Source organism: Hylobates moloch, unplaced genomic scaffold (assembly GCF_009828535.3).
Source record: "Hylobates moloch isolate HMO894 unplaced genomic scaffold, HMol_V3 SCAFFOLD_20, whole genome shotgun sequence".
Taxonomy (NCBI): domain Eukaryota; kingdom Metazoa; phylum Chordata; class Mammalia; order Primates; family Hylobatidae; genus Hylobates; species Hylobates moloch.
The window spans coordinates 54,794,555-54,818,118 of NW_026652295.1; the positions used below are offsets into that span (position 1 = coordinate 54,794,555).

At 38.9% G+C, this 23,564-nt stretch overlaps 2 protein-coding genes across 6 annotated transcripts in view; both read left to right on the forward strand.

Annotated features, from left to right (window-relative positions):
* Window positions 1–7,540, forward strand: part of ZNF451 (zinc finger protein 451) — a 78,244-nt gene extending 70,704 nt beyond the window's left edge. For 3 of the 4 annotated variants that reach the window (XM_032141060.2, XM_032141061.2, XM_058432528.1), the window contains one exon: window positions 5,609–7,540. In XM_032141060.2, coding sequence (XP_031996951.1) covers window positions 5,609–5,655 — 47 coding nt within the window. In that variant the 3' untranslated portion in view covers window positions 5,656–7,540. The remainder of the gene's footprint in view (window positions 1–5,608) is intronic. The other variant, XM_058432527.1, reaches the window with a different exon arrangement.
* On the forward strand, window positions 524–23,028 carry BAG2 (BAG cochaperone 2). 2 transcript variants are annotated; one of them, XM_058432531.1, is made up of 3 exons: window positions 524–1,728; window positions 18,128–18,237; window positions 19,857–21,287. In XM_058432531.1, exons 1-3 carry the CDS (start codon window positions 1,583–1,585, stop codon window positions 20,267–20,269), a joined length of 669 nt encoding a protein of 222 aa, XP_058288514.1. In that variant the 5' UTR covers window positions 524–1,582; the 3' UTR covers window positions 20,270–21,287. The 2 variants fall into 2 exon arrangements, with proteins under 2 accessions (XP_058288514.1, XP_031996957.1); XM_032141066.2 differs by lacking the exon at window positions 524–1,728 and adding an exon at window positions 9,486–9,967 and having other exon boundaries at window positions 19,857–23,028.
* Window positions 23,029–23,564: the final 536 nt, after the last annotated feature.

Below are 23,564 nucleotides of genomic sequence, written 5' to 3' on the forward strand. Positions count from 1 at the left end.
CCAACTTGTTTTCCCAGCATGGTCTTTCAAGGTCTAGCTCAATGCTTAGCAGCCACATAATGATGAATTAAACAAATGAAAGAACTTTTGTGTGTTTTGAACAAAAACTGCCAATTAAGTTGTTTATCAAGGCCACTAAAAGATAAACAGTACTGAACATCTAAAGAGTTCAGATTTTGCAACTTTTATTTGACACCTCGTGACTCATCCCATGGAAAATGCCAGGCAAAATTATAACTTTTAAATAATTATAAGCTGTCACAGTTTTGTGGGCTCCCAGCTAACCTAGGAAATCTGAGATTTGTGTAACTGGATATGTACCACATATTATCTATGTAATGCATTTTATGGTTTGGAGGTGGAGATGTTACGTTTTTGTGATTATTTGGTTTGGAAAAATAATTATTTTTATAGGATTCAAGAGAAGATACTTTAAACCTATAACTAGTTGTCATAGTTAAAATAGAGGTGGGGATAAAATCCTTAATTCCAAGAAAAACCAAAGGAATGTGTTTGTGTTTTGTATCCTGATGCTTTATATAAAATAAGTGTGAGAAGCACACGGTGTTTCACATAAGTTAAGGAATATGGGCTCCTTTGCACTTTTCTCTAACACCCTTCTTCTTTCCCCCTCCTCATCACCCCAAAAGAGCTAACTTGAATTTCATCTCTTAGGTTGAACCATATAGAATTGCCATTTTTGTAGGCACTGTTGTATGGTCAGTGCCTTTCCTAGATTGTCCATCTTTAGACACAGCCAACAACTCTCTATTCTGGGCTTCCTCTGTACCAGGCCAAGTGGATTTAAAATACTTCTGTCTACATCTTTCATCTCCACTGACTGTAAGCTCCTCAGGGAGTTAGGATCATGTTTTATTTATCTTTACTTCAGCAGCACCTAGCACAGTGTTTGGCACAAAATGGTTGCTTGTTAAATGAATAAACTTTTAACAAACTTAAAACATGTTAGAGCCACCAGGACCCATTTCCCTATAACTGGATAAGGGAAATTTAGAGGCTATTTTGTTATAGAATATTGGGTTATTTTGTTGACTCTGAACCACAGAAGCAAAATAATGTTCTAGTCTAGACCTGATAACAAAACTCAAAAAAAATTTTAAGCAACCTCTTAAGTCTCTTTTTATCCTTCCTTTCCCAGTACAACTCTGTAAATGCCTGAGAAATAGTGGCAGAAGACAGGATAAATCTGCTTATGGCTTTTTGCCGTAGGGTAATTCCCTCCTTCCGTGATTTGTCTTATTCTTTGTTGTTTCCCATAGACCAGTATCAAACTCTGACCATGCAGACCAGTCATAACAATCCCATATAATCTATTTCCTGTACTTGACAGAGGAAACAGATGCCGCATAATGTGGTGGTGAAAAGTACAGTCTTTGGATTCATACTGCCTAAGTTAAAACCCTGCTGCTTACAAGTTGTGTAATATTGGACAAGTCACTTAACTTCACTGTGCTTCAGCTTCCTCCTTTTAAATATGGGAATATTAGTATACCTACCTTACTAGAATAACATGACATATGGTAAATAGTATATATTGGTTGCTGCTACTGTTACTGGGATTATGATGATCATTATGCCATTATTACATATTCACCTAAGGTCTACTCTAGAGGTATGTCTATTAACTAGAGGTATTCTGACTCAAATTGCTGGAAGAGACAGAGGACAGCATTATATAGATAATTTTCTTTACAAAACCATCTTTCTGTAAGTGTTAGCAATATGCCTTATTCTGAGAATTCCTTCAATTAATAGCAGTCAAAGCTGCTCTTAATCTTAACAACTTGTGAGAGTCAGACTGTTCTCTTCATTTTATATGAAAACTGAGGCTTCTAAACATTCGGTAATTTGGCCTTACAGCCACAGTTTTAAAATGATTGGGGAACCATTTCTATATGTCTTTTACCTCCTACTACTGGTTGTTTTTGTTGTTTGCCATAATTACTGCTCTCAAAGTAAATGAAATTAAGGCCAAAAGGAGGGTAAGGGGAACACAGAGCTAGCCACAGAATAGAAAAACAAAGACAGATTTTTCACAAGTGCTCTTTATTTTTTCATGTGACTTCAAGTTACGGTCTGATGTCCTTTAATTTCAATCTGAGAGATTCTCTTTAGCATTTCTTGTAGGGCAGGTCTACTAGTAAATTCTGTAGCTTTTGTTTATCTGAGAATTTCTTTAAGAATAGTTTTGTCAAATATAGAATTCTTGATCGACATTCTTATTTTCTGGTCTCCATGGTTTTTTATAAGAAATCAGCTAGTAATTTTATTAAGGCCCTCTTGTATGTGATGAGTTGTTTCTCTCTTGTTGTTTTCATTGTTTTTGGCTTTTGACAGTTTGACTATAACATGTCTCAGTGTGGGTCTTGTTAGAGTTCATTGAGCTTCTTGGATATGTAGATTGACCTCTTTCATCAAATGTGGGAGTTTTTCAACCATTATTTCTTCAAACATTCTTTCTGATCCTATTTTGCTTCCCCTCTTGAGACTCCTGTAATGCATATGTTAGTTCACTTGATGGTGTCCCACAGGTCTCTTGGACTCTGTTTACTTTTCTTCATTTTTCTTTCTGTTCCTTATACTGGATGATTGATTGATTGATTGATTGATTGATTGATTTAGACTGAACCCAAACCAAGACACACACTGGATAATTTAAATTGTCCTATCTTTAAATTTGCTGACTCTTTCTTCTTTGTACTCAAATTCATTAAGCCCCTCTAAAGATTTTTCATTTTAGTTATTGTACTTTTCAGTTCCTGAGTTTCTATTTGATGGGCTTTTAATAATTCTGCCTCATTATTGGTACTCTTAATTTTGTTCATACATTGTTTTCCTGGTTTCCTTTAGTTCTTTGAACATACATAAGACAGTTGGCTTAAAGTCTTTGTCACCCATGCTATATCATGTAGCCTGTTGCTCCTAGTCTACAAACCTGTATAGCATGTTATTGTGCTGAATACTGTAGACATTGTAACATAATGGTAAATATTTGTGTATCTAAACATAGAGACATAAAAATATGTAAAAAATGGTATACCTGTATAAGGTACTTACCCTGAATGGAGCTTGCAGGATGGGGAAGTTGCTCTGGGTGAGTCAGTGAGTGAGTGGTGAGTGAATGTGAAGGTCTAAGATGTTACTGTATTCTACTGTAGATTTTATAAACACTGTACGATTAGGCTATACTACTTTTTTTTTTTTTTTTTTTTTGAGACAGAGTCTTGCTCTGTTGCCCAGGCTGGAGTACAGTTGTGTGATCTCGGCTCACTGCAACCTCTGCCCCCCAGGTTTAAGTGATTCTCCCACCTCAGCCTCCCAAGTAGCTGGGATTATAGGCATGTGCAACCACGCCCGGCTAATTTTTGTATTTTTAGTAGAGACTGGGTTTCTCCATGTTGTCCAGGCTGGTCTCGAACTCCTGACCTCAGGTGATCCACCCACCTTGGCCTTCCAAAGTACTCACATTAAGACATGAGCCACTGTGCCTGGCCTATACTACATTAAAAAAAATTTTTTTCTTCAATAATCAGTTCACCTTAGCTTACTGTAATGTATAAACTTTAAAATTTTTAACTTTTTGCCTCTATTGTAATAACACTTAAAACACAAACACTTTGTACAGCTATAGAGAAATATTTTCTTTATATCCTTATTCTATAAGCTTTCCCTACTTTTAAATTGTTTTATTACTTTTAAAACTTTTTTGTTAAAAACTAAGACACAAACACATATCTGTTAGCTTAGACCTACACAGAGTCAGGATCATCAATATCACTTTTATAAGTAGCAGTACCCTCTAAAATAATAATAAAAAGTATAGTAAATACGTAAAACAGTACCAGAGTTTATTATAATTTTCAAATGTTATGTACTGTACATAATTGTATGTGCTATACTTTTACACAACTGGCAACATAGTGTATTTGTTTACAGCAGCATCACCACAAACACATGAGTAATGTGTTGCACTGCAACATGAAGATGGCTATGACATCACTAGGCAATAGGGATTTTTCAGGTCTATTATAATCTTATGGGACCACTGTTGTATGTGTGATCCCACTGTTTACCAAAAGTTGATACGCAGCATATGACCATACTTGCTTTTTGTTTTTTATAGTCTTTCAGCTGGCAAGCTTAATCCCTATAAGCTCACTGGAGGTATGATATCTTGGTATAGATGTTGCTGTACTTAATGATGGTTTGATTTATGATTTTTTTACTTTATAAGGATGTGAAAGCAATATGCATTTAGTATAAACCATACTTCAAATTTTGAATTTTAGTTCAAAGATTTTTATAACTTTAATTGTAAAACAGACATTGTGATTTCATATATATATATATATACACATATATATACATATACATACATATACATATAACCTACTATCATTTGTTAAAAAGACCTTTCCCTATCATTCTGCAGTGCTACCTTTGTTATAAATCCAATGTCCATATATGCATGGGTCTGTTTCTGAGCTGTCTATGCTGTTCCTTTGGTCTATTTATTCTTGCACTGGTACCACATTATTGATTACTGTAACTATATAATAAGTGTTCATATCTTAGACAAGTCTTGTCCCCTTGTTTTTCTTTGGTAAGAGTGTCTTGGCTTTTCTTTGCATTTCCTCATCCCTTTTAATTCATCTTAAGGGCAACCAACTGATCCTAGAGTGTAGCTTTAACTTGATACACGGTTCATGCTAGTTTGTAGTACTTTAAATTAGACAACATAACACTAGTGCCCCCACTCAGAGGAACATGCGGTTGCATCTTAGGGAGATGACTGGTGCCTGTAGCCAAGTAGCCTCTGAGAGACTGTGGACCAGATGGGATAAGATAAATCTGGTGTGAGAAGCTAGTGAAGGCCAAGAAATTGACACCAAATTTCACCCTCCTGGATTTTAGCATCGTTCCCAAGGAGGAGCTGGAACCCAACTATTGTGAACCCAATAGTGTCTGTCTTCTTCACTATTACATTGCTGTTCCTGGTATATAATGGGCATTCAACAAATATTTGTCAAATGAGTTTACATACATCTGCATACAGCATATATTATATGCTTCCCAGATGACATTTATGTGGCCATGAGTTTCACTACCTTAGATGCTAGGATGCTTGAAGCTAATTTTTCCCCAGCTTTATTGAGGTATAATTAAAAATTAAACTAAATTTTTAATGGCCTGTGACATTTTGTCATTTCATGGAGTTGCCTTTCTGTTTAAAGTCTTGTATGTATCACCTCAAGTCTTTTAGCAAATAAGTGATTTTTTTAAAAATGTTGAAACAAGTGATTACCTGTCAGTGATTTTAAGTTTGTTGACTTTCTACATCCCTAAGTGGAATTAACTCGCAAGTTCTAAGTTCATATATAAAATTCAATTCGAGATCATATCTGGATTTTCATATTTCAAAATACTCAATTTTTTAGTAGAGAAACTGCCAAGTTATCCTGTGTTTTTCCATTTTGATTTTACTTTCCTTCTTGAAAAGATGAATACAGTCGATGAAACTTAAATAAATACAGCACATGTTGAGTTTTCTGCCCTAAGTGTTAAAATTCTATGTTTTTTAATGCAGATGTGGAATTAGAAGAAGCTATTAGAAGAAGTCTTGAGGAAATGTAATTAAAGATATTACCACACAACATCAAGTGGCCTTGAAGAGACTCAGATAATGAATTCTTGAGTTTGTTTTCTAAAGGAGACCAGAAATCCACTATTGCAAATGTATTTGAAAACATGTTTTTGCTTTCATATGTTCAAAATCTGATCTTTGTTTTGTATTTTTGTGCTAATGTGCAAACATGTACAGAAGGAATAGAATACATGTTCATTCAAATATCAAGTATGTATTCTAATATAGGTGTAACAGTTTCCCAGTTAACTTTGAATTTATATATTTAGATTTAAAGGATTAAAAAAAAAGGAAAGCTCTTGACAGTTGTTTCCCAAATAGCATTAGTTCTTTAATTTTATTTGTACTGTACAAATGATGCTAGTTTATTTTTTTAGGAGTGAAAATGAATATAAAAAAGGTGACATATGTCAAGTTTTCCATAAATTCTACTTCTCATGTGGCACTATTATATAATACCTTTGAGATCTTTGTTTATGTTTATTAGAAGAGGGTAATGGAAACTGATCATGGAAACATTTAAAATTTTATCAGCAATGTTCTTTGTGGGTGCCATGCATATGTAGATTACTGCTTTAATTAGAGCAGCACGTTGCTAAAATAAAAACTACACCTTAATTTTTAAGAAATAATTTAAATGAAACAATTTCCATTCCTTTTACCTGCTTAGACTTTTATGTGACTTGTATGATCTCCTGTTTAAAGGGAATGGTGTCAAAATATTTGCATAAAATTATTTTTCATAACATTAGTCCTTTTTTATATATTTGTGTAAACATAATATTCTTCAAGAAATAATGTTGAAAGCCTACTCAGGAATAATCTTCCTTAACTCTTTAAAATTTTTATTTCATATGGAGTGTTTTCAGTTTAGTTATTCACTGAATTGTCAGTTTCCTTCATTTGGTATTACATATTTAATTCTTAAATATTGAGGCCCCATTGTGAGTAATAAAAAATACGACATAAGTAGAAGACTAAGAAGGGCTTGTCATATTATCTTTGTGTATATGCTTCATGTTATTTGACCAGAAATGTCTTATCTTTAAAAATTTTTAGTATTATTTACCAAACTTAAAAACATTTCTATAAATATAAAGCTTTTCTTTATATTTAAGACAAAATATAAAGGCTAGAATTTTGTTCCTTCTCTGTAACACTAAATATTTTAGTGTGAAATTGAATTTTTTTATTACTATAGTCTTTTCAATCTACAATTTGTGTTTTTAATTTCTTGATATGTCACTTCTGTTCCTCCCTGCTTGCATTTTTTAAAAACTAGACATTGTGGCTTGAGAATTTATCAATCATCTTTCCAAAATGACCACATTGTGCTTTTAGTTTGTATGTTTAAGTGGTCAAGCAAGGCTCTAGGAGGTAGTCACTGAGCTGGACCTTAAACACATCTGCAGGAGCTCACAAAATAGTGAGGAGTAAAAGAGGCATTCCAGAAAGATGAGTAGTTAAGCAGATGTGGGGGCAGGGCAAGAGGAGACAGCACCTTGTTGCCAGAGATTCTAAAAGGTGTGAGGGACACTGATGCTCTATTAAGAAGCTTTTGTGGTGTGTGTGGTAGAGAATAATTAAGGCTTCTGATAATACAGGAAAGGGATATTTCATCATGACTGTTAAGAAAAAAACTGGGTTGTTTAATGTTTTAATTGATAATTGTCACTGATTGTATTTCTACTTGTTAAATAATTAAAAATCATCTTAAAATTCATACTTTGACTTTAATTTAGATACAAGGACGCTGTGTAACAGAAAGTTGTATGGATTATCATCAAAAGTAAATGTTTCTAACATTGACAAAGATGCTTATCTTTTCATTACATCATTCACTCATTAATTCATTCAGTCACAAAATATTGAGTACCCACCATGTGCCAGCAACTGTTCTAAGCACTTGGAATATACCAGTAAGCAAAACAAAGCCCTTACCCCTCTGTGGAGCACATATTGGTGGAGAGGAGGGGATTATACAATGTTAGTAAGCAAGTAAATAAAGCTGCATATCTGATGGTGATACGTGTAACGACGGAAAATAAAGAAGGGAAGGGAACAAATAGTGCAGGGACAGGGAGTTGGGGGGAGGCTTGCTATTTTTGACAGGGTGGTTAGAAAAGACCTCACTGATAGGTAAACCTGAGCAAAGACCTGAAGAAGGTGAGGGAATGAGGATGAAAATACATATCGGGAAGAGAGTTCCAGGTGGAAGAGGGGAAGGTCCAGACAGGAGCTTAGTATATTCAAGGAAAAGCAGGAAGGCTAGTATGGCTGATGGGATGAGCTAGGAGAGTAATAGGAAATGAACTTATTGAAGTTTTTCTAATGACCTGTGCTTTTACTCTGAGGTGAGGAGCCATTGAAGGTTTCTGAGAATAAATGGTATGATCTACCTAAGGATTGCTGTAGTTGCTGCACTGAGATAACATGTACATGAAAGGCAAGAGTAGAAGCAGGGAGACCAGAGAGGAAGGTATTGTAGTATTCCAGGTGCAAACTTGCCAGGTAGCTTGAACCAGAATGGTGGCGGTAGAATTGGGAAGAATCGATATATTCTGAAGGTAAAATTGATGGGATTTACTAATGGGGTGGATCTAGGATATGAGAGAAAAAGAGTTCAGGATGATTCTAAAGTCACTTGATAGACTTTCAAACCACTCACAAAATGTGTTTTGTTTTCGTTTGTGTCATGATAAAGTTATTTTTAATAAGATCAAATAATCCCCTACACCAAGAGTTAATTAGGATTTAGAATGAGTTCAGAGGGAATTGGGATGCAGCCTTAAGGGCTTCAACTCTGTTCAAGTATTTAAATGGCTTTGATCTCTGATTAAAGGTGGTGGTTCAGCTTTAAACTATTATTATCTATAATTTTCTGTGCCCTGTACATTGTCATCCTTGGAATGAGAGGCATAGAGCTATCAGGAGAGGGGACCAAAGCCTAACTTTTTAAGTAGAGTAATCTTTGTATCCTCAGCTCTGTTCCATCTTTTACCGACAGCTGGTGCCTGACCTAGAGGCCTACTGCATCTTTTTGTTAACAGAGGATTTTTAAAAGTTGAGGACTTTTTAATGCCAATTATTTCACTCAGAATATTTATTTATTTATTTATTTATTTATTGAGACAAGGTCTTGCTCTGTCGCCCAGGCTGGAGTGCAGTGGCGGGATCTCGGCTAGCTCAACAGGAATAATTTTAATAGCAAAAATTTAAAACCCCTTCATTAAGCCAGGCGTGGTGGTTCACACCTGTAATCCCAGCACTTTGGGAGGCTGAGGTGGGAGGACCGCTTGAACTCGGGAGGTCGAGGCTGCAGTAAGTCGTGATCGCGCCACTACACTCCAACGTGGGCGACAGACCCTATCTCAAAAACAAAAAAAATTAGAATGGTAAAAATGAAGTAAATTCACTTTGCTTCCCACATCTAGCTAGACAGGGAAAGATGGAGTAGCTTTTTCTTTTTTACTTCATAGCTTCAGTGTTGTCCGGCCTTTCATTACTCTCATCTCAGTATACAGTGGTAACCGGAAGGTCAGGTGAGTGTGGGCTGCCTAGGAGCTGTACTTACTGCCTGCTGTTTCACAAAAGGACGTTTTCTCCCCGTATCACAGGGCTCTTCATGTCGTTGTTCTTGCTTTGAATTATGGGTGCTGGGAGAAACTAAACACAGCCGTCACTGAGCAATACACCCACAGCCCATCGACCGATAGGAACCTTCGCGTGGGGGGAGTTGGTTACTTTTAGGTTCGCGAAGAGGCGGGGCCTCGCGGGGCGGAGCTGGGGGTGGTCTGTGGGTCCGCGCGGGCTTCGGGTAGTTCCTGGGTCGGGGGAGCGCACGATCCGCTGGCCACACTAGGCGGTCGGTCTCTGCGTCCGCCCCTCCCCGTGCCTCAGAGACTTGCGCTCCCCAGGCCCGAGCCCCTGTGGCCCGCGAACCTCTAACTCCAGCCGCTGCAGCCCCCTCCCAGGTCCGGCTCCCCGAGCCCCGCGGGCGCCGCGCCTGCCCTTCTTTGGCCACGCGGCAGCCGCGGTGTTGGCGAGTCCTCCCGGGTTGCCCCTGCGGGCGTCAGAGGGAGGGCGGGCGCCCGCGTGGTGACGGCGACGCCTGCAGCCCGAGGAGCGCTCCACTCGCCGCCGCCGGAGGGGCCGGTGACCTCTCGGCTACCCCGCGTCGGAGGCTTAGATGGCTCAGGCGAAGATCAACGCTAAAGCCAACGAGGGGCGCTTCTGCCGCTCCTCCTCCATGGCTGACCGCTCCAGCCGCCTGCTGGAGAGCCTGGACCAGCTGGAGCTCAGGTGAGCGCCGCGCGGGCGGTCTCGGGCGTTCTGCTCGCCGCGCGGGCGGTTCGCGGACGGAGGCCGCGTGTGGCGGGCCGGGGCCTGGGGCACAGTGAGGCTGCGGCAACAGAAGTTGCTTGTTGAGATTTGTTGAGGGTGGACGTGGTGTGGTTGTGTTTGTTTCTTGGATTTTCTCCCCTAGTCCGAGAGAAAACGCATTCGATTTAAGCTAAACCTGTGAGGGCGTTATCGGTGGCCACACTTTGATTAATTTACCTAGGTGTTAGGGAGCGGAAAAAGAGGAGATAAAAGTTACGGTGAGATTCCATGCGATTAAGGACTGTGGCAGCTTGGGTCTGCAGAACTTCTAGAACCTTCTGTGTGGCCCCAAACGTTTTAACTTATTCTTCTCCCGTTATGCATTTTTTAAGGGAGGCAGCAGTCTACAGTGGCCCTCCACGTGAAGTTAAGTTTCCTTGCTTCAGAACACTAAAGAGCAAAAATTAATAAAACAAAACCAACCCAGCAATCCACTGAGAGCAAAGATTAAAGAGGAGTGAGGGGTAGGCAGTAAGTTACCGGGTGCTTCGTGCAGTAGAGACGTTGCCGCTTCTCTTTCTCCCCTAACCTCGCGGACGGGATTCAACGGTTCCGTTCGTCTCTCGGTATTTATTGGGCACCTCCCTACATAGAAGACTTAAGTGCTAGTCACTGGCCTGAAAGCATGAAAAGATAGTTTTCCCCTTTTCTTGTCCAAGATTTTATTAGGTAATACAGTAGTAGACTTGTATAGAATTTCTAAACAATTTAATGTGAATAGATTTTTGGAAAGACTTTAACGGTGTATTGAAAAGTTGTATGTACTTCCTGTGAACGTTAGTCTCAAGTTACTGTGTAAATTTTGTGAGCAGGCGTAGTTAAAAGAAAACCTTGTTAGGCACCTGCAATTCCGTGAAACTGTACACAGGAGTTGGTTACATAGTTTTCTCTAGGTTGTGCATGAGCAAAGAAGCATGTGAGCCAAAAAGTTCAGGAAACACTGCATGTGTGTCTTTATCTCCCTCCATTAATACGCCCTTACATGAAGTATCTGTTTGCTGAGAAAATACTTCAATAACCACGGTATCTCTTAACAAGTGAGGCATTATTATTGTTACTATTGGGAGAAAAGAGCCAGAGAGTGAGAGATTCTCCACTCAAAATAATTTCTGGGATTATTAAGCCCTACACCAGGTTCTGGGGTTCCACTCAGAATGAGGCAAGTGGAAGAGAGAAATAATGCCTCCTCATGGATTTTCACAATACTAGCAAACCTGACCGTTCCACTCCCAGAAAAAGTAGAGCGGAAGTAGAAATTGGTGGCCTCAGTTACTTGAAGTCCCTCTAACTGATAATGTTTCTTTTTAGGGAGCCACATAGCAAGTAACACACATCTCTCCATGTCTTCAGAACGTTGAGGGCATGTTCCCAACCACTTCACTCTCGCTCTCCCTTAGTCAGAAAGAAAAGTTGTCCTAAAGGAATGGGGAGGTTGTTACTCCACCCCGCCTTCCTTCAAGCTGAGTCATTGTCCTCCAACTTGAATTAATGCCTCACATGTGGTAGGTACAAAAGCACTCTGAAGTGCTCCTCTTTAAAAGAAAGCCTCAGGTTTTGAATATTATTATATTCTAATGTTTGATTAATGTAAAATGAATTCTGATTACTGCACATCAGTGATTAAATTACAACTTGCTTAATTAACATTTGAGCTGAGGAGAAAAGGGATTAATATGTGGCTGTTCATTTCAAGGACTTTTTTTTTAGTAATTCTAGACTTTTGTAGGCCTTTTCTCTTCTTTTTAAAAAAGTAATACTAGCTGAAAAGGAAGGATTTCTGAAGGTAAGCAAAAATAGAGAAAAATGCTAATATAGATCCTATTAAAGTTTTTTTTGAAACCACATGGGCAATGGCACAGAACACACTATTAAAAACTAGAATCATGCGTAGAAGATCGATTTTTAAAAGAAAACATGAAACTCATATGTAATTTTGCTCTAATAGTTTGATTTTGTTGACTAATAAAGTAGTGTAACTGGGTAGAATAAAACCTTATCATTTGTACTTAGAAGTGTGCACTTAATGTTCCCTGACCACACTGATCCTGTCAATTGTGGAAGAAATTTCATACTTTATGACCTGGAGTATGAACTGATCTACATGTTTAAAATGTTTGGCAGCAGTTTTACAAACTGTTAAAGGATTTCCATTTATCTCTAATGGAATTTATCAATACACTAGCCCTTTTTTTTGGACTGCATTTTGTCTTCTGTATTTCTTCCTTCTACAGAGGTGATTCCCTTTTCTCCCTGTTTTTGTGATCAGTTCTAAATGGAGTCTGAGTTTTGCCTTCCTCAGTGGCTCAAACCATCTTGCTTACTATTGTTACTTTTTAACAATTACTGTAATTTATAAAAAATACTATGATACTACGATTATATATGTATATATATAAAATGTTTTCCTGGCTCATAACTCCCATAACCCTTATTACAGTCTTATGTTATAATGTTGGGGTGCTTTAGGCCTCAGGAAAAAGAATTTCTCTCTGACCTTCTTTCACCTGCCTTGCCTCTAGTCTGACTGTGGGTCAAAAGACCCTCGTTCCAGAGAGGGTCCTGCCCTATGCCCTGGAGGAGCGCATTCAGCACCCAGAGGCCAAGAAGAACCTGAATAGACAGCCTTGCTGGGTCTCCCCATTCAGTCTGTTAGAGTGAGGGCATACTCTTTTTGTCCAGCCACTTTTCTACATGGTTGTCATTCATGCTTATATAAACGAAGCAAGCCTCCATAAGAACCCAAAAAGGACAGGATTTGGAGAGCTTCCGGATAGCTGGACATGTGGAGGCTCCTGGAAGGTGGTGTGCCCCTTCCCCCTGTACCTCACCCTACACATCTCTTTATCCATGTCCTTTGTAATACCCTTTATAATAAATCGGTAAATATAAGTGTTTCCCTGAATTTTGTGAGCTGCTCCAGCAAGTTAAACCCAAAGAGGGGGACATGGGAACCCCAATTTGAAGCCAGTTGGTCAAAAGTTCTGGAGGCCTAGACTTGCAATAGTGGATGGTGGGGTCTTGGGGACTGAGCTTTCAACTTGTGGGATCGGACACTGTCTCCAGGTGTAGATAGTGTTGGAACTGAGTTGGGGGATACTTAGCTGCAAACCCCCCACATATCTGGTCACAGTAGCCTTCTGTGTGTTACAGTGTGAGAGCAGAGGAAAAACACAGTGTGAGAGTTTTTTCTAGAACACAGGCTGATGTTTATTCATTTAATGTACACGGACTATGTGCCAGGCCCCATGTCGTTGTGGAAGTTACTATTATTACCCTTCTACAGATAGGGAAATTGAGGCTTAGAAACTTAAATGACTTGTCCAAAGTCACACAGCTAGAGAGTAGTAAATTCCAAATTTGAACCCAGGAAGACTGGCTCTCCAGGCTCTAATACTTTATGCCTGACTTTTCTTAAATATGTCACATTTCAAAATATAGGAATGACGTATGGATGAATAGATGAGTTTCCTCAAAGAGATAAAAATTCCATCTAAATTGGCCTTTAATTCAGTGGATATTGAACACCCACTATGTGGTAGGTATTGGGTAGCTCCTAGAAAGCTCAAGATGGTAATGAAGACGTCTGGGGCATGGGTTTTGGAGACTGGCAGAGGGGAAAATGATAGGACTGGGAGATTGGGTTTTCATGTGTTTCCCAAAACTTGTAACATACTGGCTCCTTCTGCCTTCCTGTCAGCCTTTCGCTGTGGCTTCACCTGCACCCAGGTAGTGAAGGGATGGGGTCGGGGGTGATAGGGATCATTCGTCTGGCTTAAAGTTTCATGTTAGGGTGTGCCAGTGTTCTAGGAGTCACAAAACAAGATGGCATCATAGTTAATATTGTATGACAGCCTGTAATTTAAAAGAACACTTCATATGTGTTATTTGAAACTTTAAAAACCCTTCAAGTTAGGTGGAGGGCACACACTCTCCTAGAAATGACGGAAGTGAGGTCCATAAGGATGAAGAGGCTTGCCTGAGGACATGCTACTGAAGAGTGGCTCTTCACACCAAAAACACCAGTCCCTTCTTTTACACCAAAATGTCTTGACAGTAAATGTAATTTAACATTTTGATGATTAGGAAAACACTTCAGAATTTTACACTGCCTAAAAGTGATCATTATAGCATTCTTTTGATATAGGAGTATGGAATAAGAGACAGAACTATGAGTTTAAGAACCTGTTTTAGGCCAGGCATGGTGGCTCACTCCTGTAATCCCAGCACTTTGGGAGGCTGAGGTGGGCAGATCACCTGAGGTCAGGAGTTCGAGACCAGCCTGTCCAACATGGTGAAAACCATCTCTAATAAAAAATTCAAAAGTTAGCCAGACGTGGTGGCGCATGTCTGTAGTCCTAGCCACTCGGGAGGCTGAGGCAGGAGAATCACTTGAACCCTGGAGGTGGAGGTTGCAGTGAGCTGAGATCACACCACTGCACACCAGCCTGGACGACAGAGCGAGACTCCATCTCAAAAAAAAAAACCTGTTTTAGAAATTATTTCTTTGAAATCACGGTATGAGCATTTGCCATTTTCCCTCCTTTTTATGAAAGCAGAAATTCTCATCATTAATAAATAAGCCCACATTCATAATGGTAAGAATATAATAGCTATTAATACTATAAATATGTGCCAGTGCCAATTCTAGACACATTATACATATTAACTTGTGTGTGTGTGTGTGTAATTTTCTTAGTGCTGTCAGTCACTGTTAAACTCTACCTGCTTTACTTCATTTAGTCACAAGCACTGTTTCCTTATTATCCCTGTTTCATAGGCGACTGACGCATTTGCACAGCTAGTAGTGGCAGTGCTGGCACCATTTTCACTGCCTACTCTATTAGCCGACATATTAATAGTAGCCACAGTTTGCGCAAAATTGCAGTTGTACTCCTCCTAAGTCTCCCAGCAGTTTGCCGTTTTGATACTGAGACTGCAGAGGTTTGTGAGGTGCCCAAGACCTGGGGACTGGCTGAGGATGCACGCGCTCTGGTTTTGTCTTCCTACTGAGTACTCTGACTAAAATTTCTTTTTGTCAAAGCCTACTTAGTTGTGACTTCACGCAGGGAGTTTTCCAGGAGCACAGCCCAGGCCAGCCTTGCTGTGAGGAAAAGTTCTTTCCCAATTTGGATGTGTAGCTGCTTCCGGGATCTGTTAGTAAAAACAGAACTGCCCCTCTCCGCCAAGAGAAGTGTTGTCAGATGAGATACTAAGAAACATGAAGGATAAAGTGAGATGGTCCAACATTTCTCTAACCAGAGTTCCAGAAGAAAATAATAGAAGGGGAGACAGGGAATATTCAAAGATACAACAGCCAAGAATTTTCTAGAACTCATGGAAAAATTGTAGACAAAAGACGTGTATATGAGTTTAAGGATAGCAATAGCTGACAAACAGTACAAACGTTACTTAAATAAACCAGAGATCTAGGTTCAGGTTTTTAAAAGAAAAAATGTAAAATATGAGGTAGACATATTTTAGACTGTAGAGTAAATGGATGTACCAGGGCCAAAAGGAGCATGAATTGCCTTAAGGGAGAGGAAGGGGGAAGCTAAGGAAACAATTCCTGCCGAAGCAGTTGGGTTTTGAAAAAGGATCACCCAGTAGACAAGGGTCAGGGAGAAAGAATGCTACCTGAAGAGGGAATAGGACACGAAAAGCCCATGTTGCCAAATAAACCCTGAGATCTTTACATTTTGAAGAATGACTTTTTACCCTTGCATGAAATGAAAAAGGTATATATAAAAATGTATATGAGAAGTTCTATAAATGATGAAATCTGGTTTTCACAGGGATAATGCCCTGGTAATTCCTATTATGTATTAAAAAAAAGCCTTGTGGGATGGGGGTGGGGGGTCCCTAAAACACAAAATGTAGCAGTTCCACCCAATTATTTGGTCTCATTTAATGATAAAATATTTTCTTCATATGACAGGCTTATTATATTTTTTCTAGAATGTCTTTTTTATCTATTTTGTTAAGAACATGAACTTACCGCTGTAACTCATAAATGAAACCTTCCTTTTCAGAATAGCATTGTTCTCTCTTATCATCTTACAGTTGAATACAAACCAAAAAGGTGTTGAAAAATTAATCTCTTCTTTCAGCATCTTCTCATTTATCAATCACATGATTCACCTGTGTCATTTGTCTAAATATTGGAGTCATGGTTTGTGCTTTTAGCATAAATATTTAGTGCCAACTCTGTCTCTTTCCTATGTTCTGGGCCCTCGTTTATCTTTCTGAGATATTGCTATGTAAAATGTTTAAGTAAATACTGAATGGTCCTGGAATAGGGCCTGATACTTGCATTACTATTAGTTAGTAGAATATTGTATTTTGATTGAGTTCTCTAGCCAAATTTGTCACGAGATTCTTCCCAGTTCTTTGCTTTTACTGGCTCTTATAAACACAGACTTTGACATATATTTAATATCTTGAAGAATAAAGATATCCTGTGATTTTACAGCCTGTCAGTACTATTTTGGGGTATAACAGGTGGGTAACTAACTGAAGGGGAAAAGGCAAGTGTGTGCTTAGGGTAGGGAGAGGATCCTTTTATGGAATTGAACATGCTAAAACATTGGTGAAGTTGTTCTTTCTGTGCACACTTAAGACAGCAGTTAGGATTAGATCTTTCATGAACTTGTATTTCTAAGACCATCCAAATACTGGGAATAGGTCTGTCACTTTCATTTTGCAAAAGTTGGCAACTTAGTTACTGTAATTCATAGTAACAACGTTCCATTGCAACCAACAAGAATCTCTTGAGTATACAAATCAACAAGGGAACAGTAACTCCTGTTTAAAAATAGAAAAACAAAATAGGAAAAGTCTATGAATAGGCTAACAAGGATACAAAGACATGTCTGAAATTATTAGGAAAACGCAAGTTAACACTGACATCAGTGTATTTCTATTACACTGGCAGCAAATAGAAAGTTGGAAAATGCGGAGTGTTGGTAGGGATATGGGGCCCCCTGTGCTTTGCTGTGGAGAGTGGATAGGTACAGGTGTTCTGCAGAATAATCATAGTACTAAGTCAAAAGCGGAGTACACATACCCTTTGTCTTAGCAATTCTGTCCTGGTATATGTCCTAAGGAAATCCTCACTAAGGTCCAAAGGGGAGATGTATTCATGGAAGTGTTATTTGTAGTAATGAGAAGCTGGTAGACAACCTGAGTGTCCACCTCTGGGAGAATGGAGAGGGAAAATCAGGTAGGTATACACATGGAGTATTATACAGCAATTAGCAGCAACTGATTAGAAGAAAACATAGGGGGCCCGGTGTGGTGGCTCACACCTGTAATCCCAGCACTTTGGGAGGCTGTGGTGGGCGGATCACTTGAGGCCAGCAGTTTGAGACCAGCCTGGCCAACATGGTGAAACCCCAGAGTTTGAGACCAGCCTGGCCAACATGGCGAAACCCCGTCTCTACTAAAAATACAAAAAATTAGCCGGGCGTGGTGGCGGGCGCCTGTAGTCCCAGCTACTCGGAGAGGCTGAGGCAGGAGAATGGCGTGAACCCGGGAGGCGGAGCTTGCAGTGAGCCGAGATTGAGCCACTACACTCCAGCCTGGGTGAAAGAGCAAGACTCCGTCTCAAAAAAAAAAAAAAAAAAAAAAAAATTAGCCAGGCCTGAAGGCTGAGGCATGAGAATCACTTGAAAGCAGGAGGTGGAGGTTGCAGTGAGATCGTGCCACTGTGCTCCAGCCTAGGCAACAAAGCAAGACTGTCTCAAAAACAACAAACAAAAAAACCATCTAGGAACCTGGATGCTAAGTGAAAAAATAAAAACAGAATGAGATATAAATTCAAAATGTACAAATAATACAGATCTTGTAAAAACAAATAGTATTAATTAGATAAACACGAAAGAATGATTGCCTTATGAGCTGGGAGGAAAATGGGAGAAAGGCAAGTGGATAGAAAAATGAAAGAATTTTAAAGCAGAAATGAAGAATTTTTGAAAAGTTTGGTGATCTTTAAACTTGATTTGGGTTGAATGAGAGGTAAAGAAAATTAATAGGAAGAACATCCTGCATACAATAACCGTTTTGTTTTCCCAATTTCTATAGGGTTGAAGCTTTGAGAGAAGCAGCAACTGCTGTTGAGCAAGAGAAAGAAATCCTTCTGGAAATGATCCACAGTATCCAAAATAGCCAGGACATGAGGCAGATCAGTGACGGTGAGAGCCATCTCCACAGAAGGGGCTCGTCTTTTACACTCCTTTAAAGAGTTTATGATAAGTGTGGGTCAATTTTTGCTTGACTTTTGGTATGCGTACACTAGGCCTCAGCATTTAATGTGAGCCACAGAGACAGCTGCAGCTGTCAGTTCATGACAGCAGCCACTTACTCAGAGATTTCTTCCAGCATGCTCTCTACCCCAAGCCCCTGGCTGGGAGAGATAGGAAAAAGCCTGCAAGCTCAGAAGAGCTGGCCCCAAGCAGTAAGGCCATGTGTTTTATCCCAGCTTCACACTCCTAACTTCAGTTCCTCACAAGTTACTGGACTGCAAGAGATTAAAAAAGCAGAGGAAAAGGGTGAGAGACTGGAAGCAGAGAAGTAGAGACCAAAAAAAAAAGACGAATTGAGGTACAACATAAAGAGAAGGGACAAAATGCAGAGAAAATGAGGAAACTTGTAGGACCAATAAAAGGCATGAATGTAAAAATGTGCTGTCATTTTCTTTTTCCTTTTTTTGCGGTGGAGTTTTACTCTCGTCACCCAGGCTGGAGTGCAACGGCGCAATCTTGGCTCACTGCAACCTCTGCCTCCTGGGTTCAAGTGATTCTCCTGCCTCAGCCTCCCGAGTAGCTGGGATTACAGGCGCGTGCCACCACGCCCGGCTAATTTTTGTATTTTTAGTAAAGACAGGGTTTCACCATGTTGGCCAAGCTGGTCTCAAACTCCTGACCTCAGGTGATCCGCCTGCCTCAGCCTCCCAAAGTGCTGGGATTACAGGCGTGTGACATCCGCCTAGCCTGTGCTGTCATTTCATGTGAAGAACATGAAATAGGTAGGAATAGGTCACTTGTGATTTTCCCTTATTGGCACTGGACTTCCTACTTGGGTTCCTTTGGTGCCGCACAGGCCACATGTTATTGGGCCAAGTGGCTGGTGAGGTAAGTAAGCAATCTAAATCCAGATCAAAACTGTTACACATCTATGGTAGGCCATGATCTAGTCTCTACACTATCCTGCCCAAAGATCAATGAATTAGGAAGTTACAGAAGCAGGAGATTGCTTTCTCATATAAATAATGAAATGTTGATAGAGCTCCTCGTGCTGGCCAAGACTTTAGACCACTGTCCTGCTTCTCTCTGGAGAAGGATGAAGTCAGTGCCTAGTATTGACGCCAGCTTATCTTCTATCATGGCTACATTTTCTCAACCAAAATTTGGGGCAGTGTATTCTGATCAATGTACGTGTCATTCTGGAGAGATCTGGGACATCTGATCTCTGGAGCTCTACCCAGCATAAACCCTGTATGTGCTTACTGCTCAGTGTGAAGACTTGATCTCCATCCCAGTTACAAATGCATACCTACCCAGACTTTTGCAAACATGCCAGTTTGAGAAGTCATCTGGTATCCCATATATAAAGATTGTCAGGAAGTGGTATTCTACACTCTTTCTGTAATCTAATACATTTCATCGGTTAATCTTACATGCTATAGTTTTAGCTTTTATCTTGAAAAAAATTTCATAGCAGAGGTAAAGAAAATAATAAATTTAGTCACAAACAAATGCCTTCATGTTCTTGACACAGATAAGTTTACATCTCATATTGATTGATATTTTAGGAGAAAGAGAAGAATTAAATCTGACTGCAAACCGTTTGATGGGAAGAACTCTCACTGTTGAAGTGTCAGTAGAAACAATTAGAAACCCCCAGCAGCAAGAATCCCTAAAGCATGCCACAAGGATTATTGATGAGGTGGTCAGTAAGTTTCTGGATGATTTGGGAAATGCCAAGAGTCATTTGATGTCACTCTACAGTGCGTGTTCATCTGAGGTGCCACATGGGCCAGTTGATCAGAAGTTTCAATCCATAGTAATTGGCTGTGCTCTTGAAGACCAGAAGAAAATTAAGAGAAGATTAGAGACTCTGCTTAGAAATATTGAAAACTCTGACAAGGCCATCAAGCTATTAGAGCATTCTAAAGGAGCTGGTTCCAAAACTCTGCAACAAAATGCTGAAAGCAGATTCAATTAGTCTTCAGACCCAAGAGCATTTACACAATACACAAGGTGTAAACATGATAAAGTACTATTTTAATTGATAACTAGTTCTTTATGTTAGGTATAACCACTTAGTTGACACTGACAGTTGTTTCAGATGAGGAAAATATTCCATCAAGTATCTTCAGTTTTGTGAAAACAAAACTAGCAATATTTTAATTATCTATCCAGAGATTTTTTAGATTGAATTCTTGTCTTGTACTAGGATCTAGTATATTTCGCTATTCTGTGGTACATAGTTTGTGGAGAAAACGTGTTCAGCTAGGGGCAAAAGCATCACTGCTCTTTCCTGTGCTTTGGCATGGAATCACACAGTCACCTTGGGCATTTAGTTGACTAGAAATTCTTTACCTTAAGCAGCACATACATTTACTACACACACAGTGTTAACAAAGCACTGTGCTTAGAGGGATAAAAAGGAATCACAAAACAAGAATCTTTCCAAAGTTGTCTCATTCAGCAATGTTAAGGCATCTGTATCAAATTGTTTTGGATGTAAAGACTCCTGTGTCTCATAATATGAATGTATTTTTTGATATACAAGAAACTATGACATTAAATGTGAGAAAACCACCTATATTTACCACTGTGAACAATTATATATCTGCTTCATCTTTTCTCAAATGCATCAATTCTCTAAAATTCCTATATTGTAACTTGCCTTTTTTTAAAAAAGTTAGATGCTGATATAAAGTCTGCTTAATTGTCAACTTAATGAGCTCTATTTTGTGTAGTTATATCTTTCTTTATCCATTCCTCTCTTATGGACATTTAGGTTGTTTCCACTTGTTGCTATTACTGCAACATATTTTTGTACACAGGACTTTTTCCTTCTTTCATTTTTGATTTTCTCTGTATGAAGGCACAGCAGTGAATTATATTGGGTCAGAGTATAGACGTTTTCATGGCCTCACACATTAAAATTTTTTTGTACAGAGGTTATAGCAATTTATACTTTTTCAGTAATTAAAATATAGCTATTTCACTGAAATCTTTCCAGCACTGAGCATTAATACTTTGTTTGCATTTTGTTTACTAAAAAGGTTGACCAGTGTGTTGATTCTTCTTTTATCTGTGATAAAGCGAAGCAACTAGAGAACACTTATTTGTTCAAAGTAACTAGTCCTATTGATATACAAAAACCACAACAACTTCCCTGGATACTATTTTGAAATGAACACATCAATTTTTATTTGAATGTAGGTATTCTTCACACTGAAAAACCAAATCAAGATCCAAACTGATTTTATGTATGTATCTCTCTCTCAATGCAAGCAATATCGAACTTCATTTTCTCTACAAAAATGCCAAGTTAGTCTCTTTATAAATATAAAGCAGTTACAATCTGAAGACATTCATGTTACTTCCTTTGCCAGCTCCAACTCTGCCTTATTTAAATCTTTGCATTTCATGGGAAACATTGATTCTATCTATGGCAAAGCCACTTGGTTTGTTAGCAGACTGATTTGCTGTCATCAGGCTGTGAGATGATTTTTTGTGTGCATTTTTTTCTTGACCAGCTTTTTCAAAATTAAGAAATGGATAGTCAAGTTTTCTTCAGGTTCTCAAGTATTGTCAGCATCCGTAAATCCCCTCCACTCTGGGAAATACTGCTGCTCCCTGCTTCCCATGGCTTCCACATCAGTCCAGGACTTTTTCTACACAAATTATTCTGTCTCTACCTCCTTGACCTTGGTATTCTTAGCATTATTTTTCCCATTTTTTTGCAATGGAGTTTTTAATGGAGGTCATTAATTTCTGATCACAGACTTGAAGAACTATGATCCACATTTCCAAGCTGCTTGGGGTCCCTGGTTTACAGTGTCTCCGGCATTCTGTACTTAGAGCCACATCTAAAGGGCAGGGAATCTCCAGTGTGTGGTTTGTTTTTTTTTTTTTTTGAGTCTCGCTCTGTCACCCAGGCTGTCTGACAAGTAGAAGACATATCCACTGTAGCAAGGAACACTATGGAGTATATGAGTTAGGGAAAAGAGACTGTGAAGGGAAGGGAACAAACATTTCGTAGACGTTTGGTGTTGAATATATGCTATGGAGGCAGTTACTATAGTTTCATTTACTTCATGAGGTTTCTTTTTTTTTTTTTTCGAGATGGAGTCTTGCTCTGTTGCCCAGGCTGGAGTGCAGTGGTGTGATCTCAGCTCACTGCAACCTCCACCTCCCGGGTTCAAGTGATTCTCCTGCCTCAGCCTCCCGAGTAGTGGGGATTACAGGCATGCACCACCACGCCCAGCTAAATTTTTGTATTTTTAGTAGAGACGGGGTTTCACCATATTGGCCAGGCTGGTCTCAAACTCCTGACCTTGTGATCCGCCTGCCTCGGCCTCCCAAAGTACATGGATTACAGGCATGAGCCACCACGCTTGGCCAATGTGTTGATTCTTAACATGTATTTTTATTTATAAGAATGGCAGTATAATTTATTTTCAAATGATGATGAATCTCCTGAGTCACATTTTTACCCTCATTTAAACTGTTGTCTTTTATGTAGACTATCAGTGCATATAGAGTATGTTTTGCCGTATCTCAATTCTATACCATTCCTAGCATATAATAGATAATTTTAGGGTAGCCCTCCTGCCATTCCTTGTTAGCACTGCTTTCAATAAAATGAAGGTATTAAATATTGGCAGAGTATCTGAAATATGAAATAATTTTAGGTTGCTTTGATCTTTAAAGAAGTTGCATTATATATTTTACTATTTAGTTCCACACTGTTGATACAATCATACATATCACACAAAATTTTAGCTTCGAAATGCATTTATTTTTTGATTATTGGAATTCATCCTTCATGAAATTTTTATTGAGTAGTGTTTTAAATTAAGCTCCAGAGTATAACTAACTGCAACCAAATGGCAATACATACAAGTGGTTTTCCATTCAAATTTACAAAAGCATTATTTATTAGTAATAAAAATACAGAAGGAATTGTTTTCCTTTTATCCCCAATTTTTTGTTTTTAAAAGACCATTTACTAACATCCTACTGTAGATATTTCGAGAGAGAGATGAAAAGAAGCACTACCTAATAAAGATTATTATAGCCAAATCATCCAGTTAGCCAGGAGTTTGATGACTGGATATTTCAGAGTCTATTGCGGGTTTTAAATATTTTGTTAGCAAATGAATTCATCTGTATGATGATAGACTTACGTGTTTTATAGCTGAAAACCTAAGGAGTGACAAAAGTATACGTGACATTCTTAACAGTTAAAACTAAGTCCTGTTCATTAGGTAGGTGCCATGTGG

Bases quoted from the DNA above. Each gene is read 5' to 3' on its own strand.
- BAG2 (XM_058432531.1), top strand. From the start codon at position 1,583: ATGATGATCATTATGCCATTATTACATATTCACCTAAGGTCTACTCTA. The intron at 1,729-18,127 runs GTAAGTGTTAGC...CAATTTCTATAG, and splicing joins CTTTACAAAACCATCTTTCT to GGTTGAAGCTTTGAGAGAAG. The intron at 18,238-19,856 runs GTGAGAGCCATC...TTGATATTTTAG, and splicing joins CATGAGGCAGATCAGTGACG to GAGAAAGAGAAGAATTAAAT.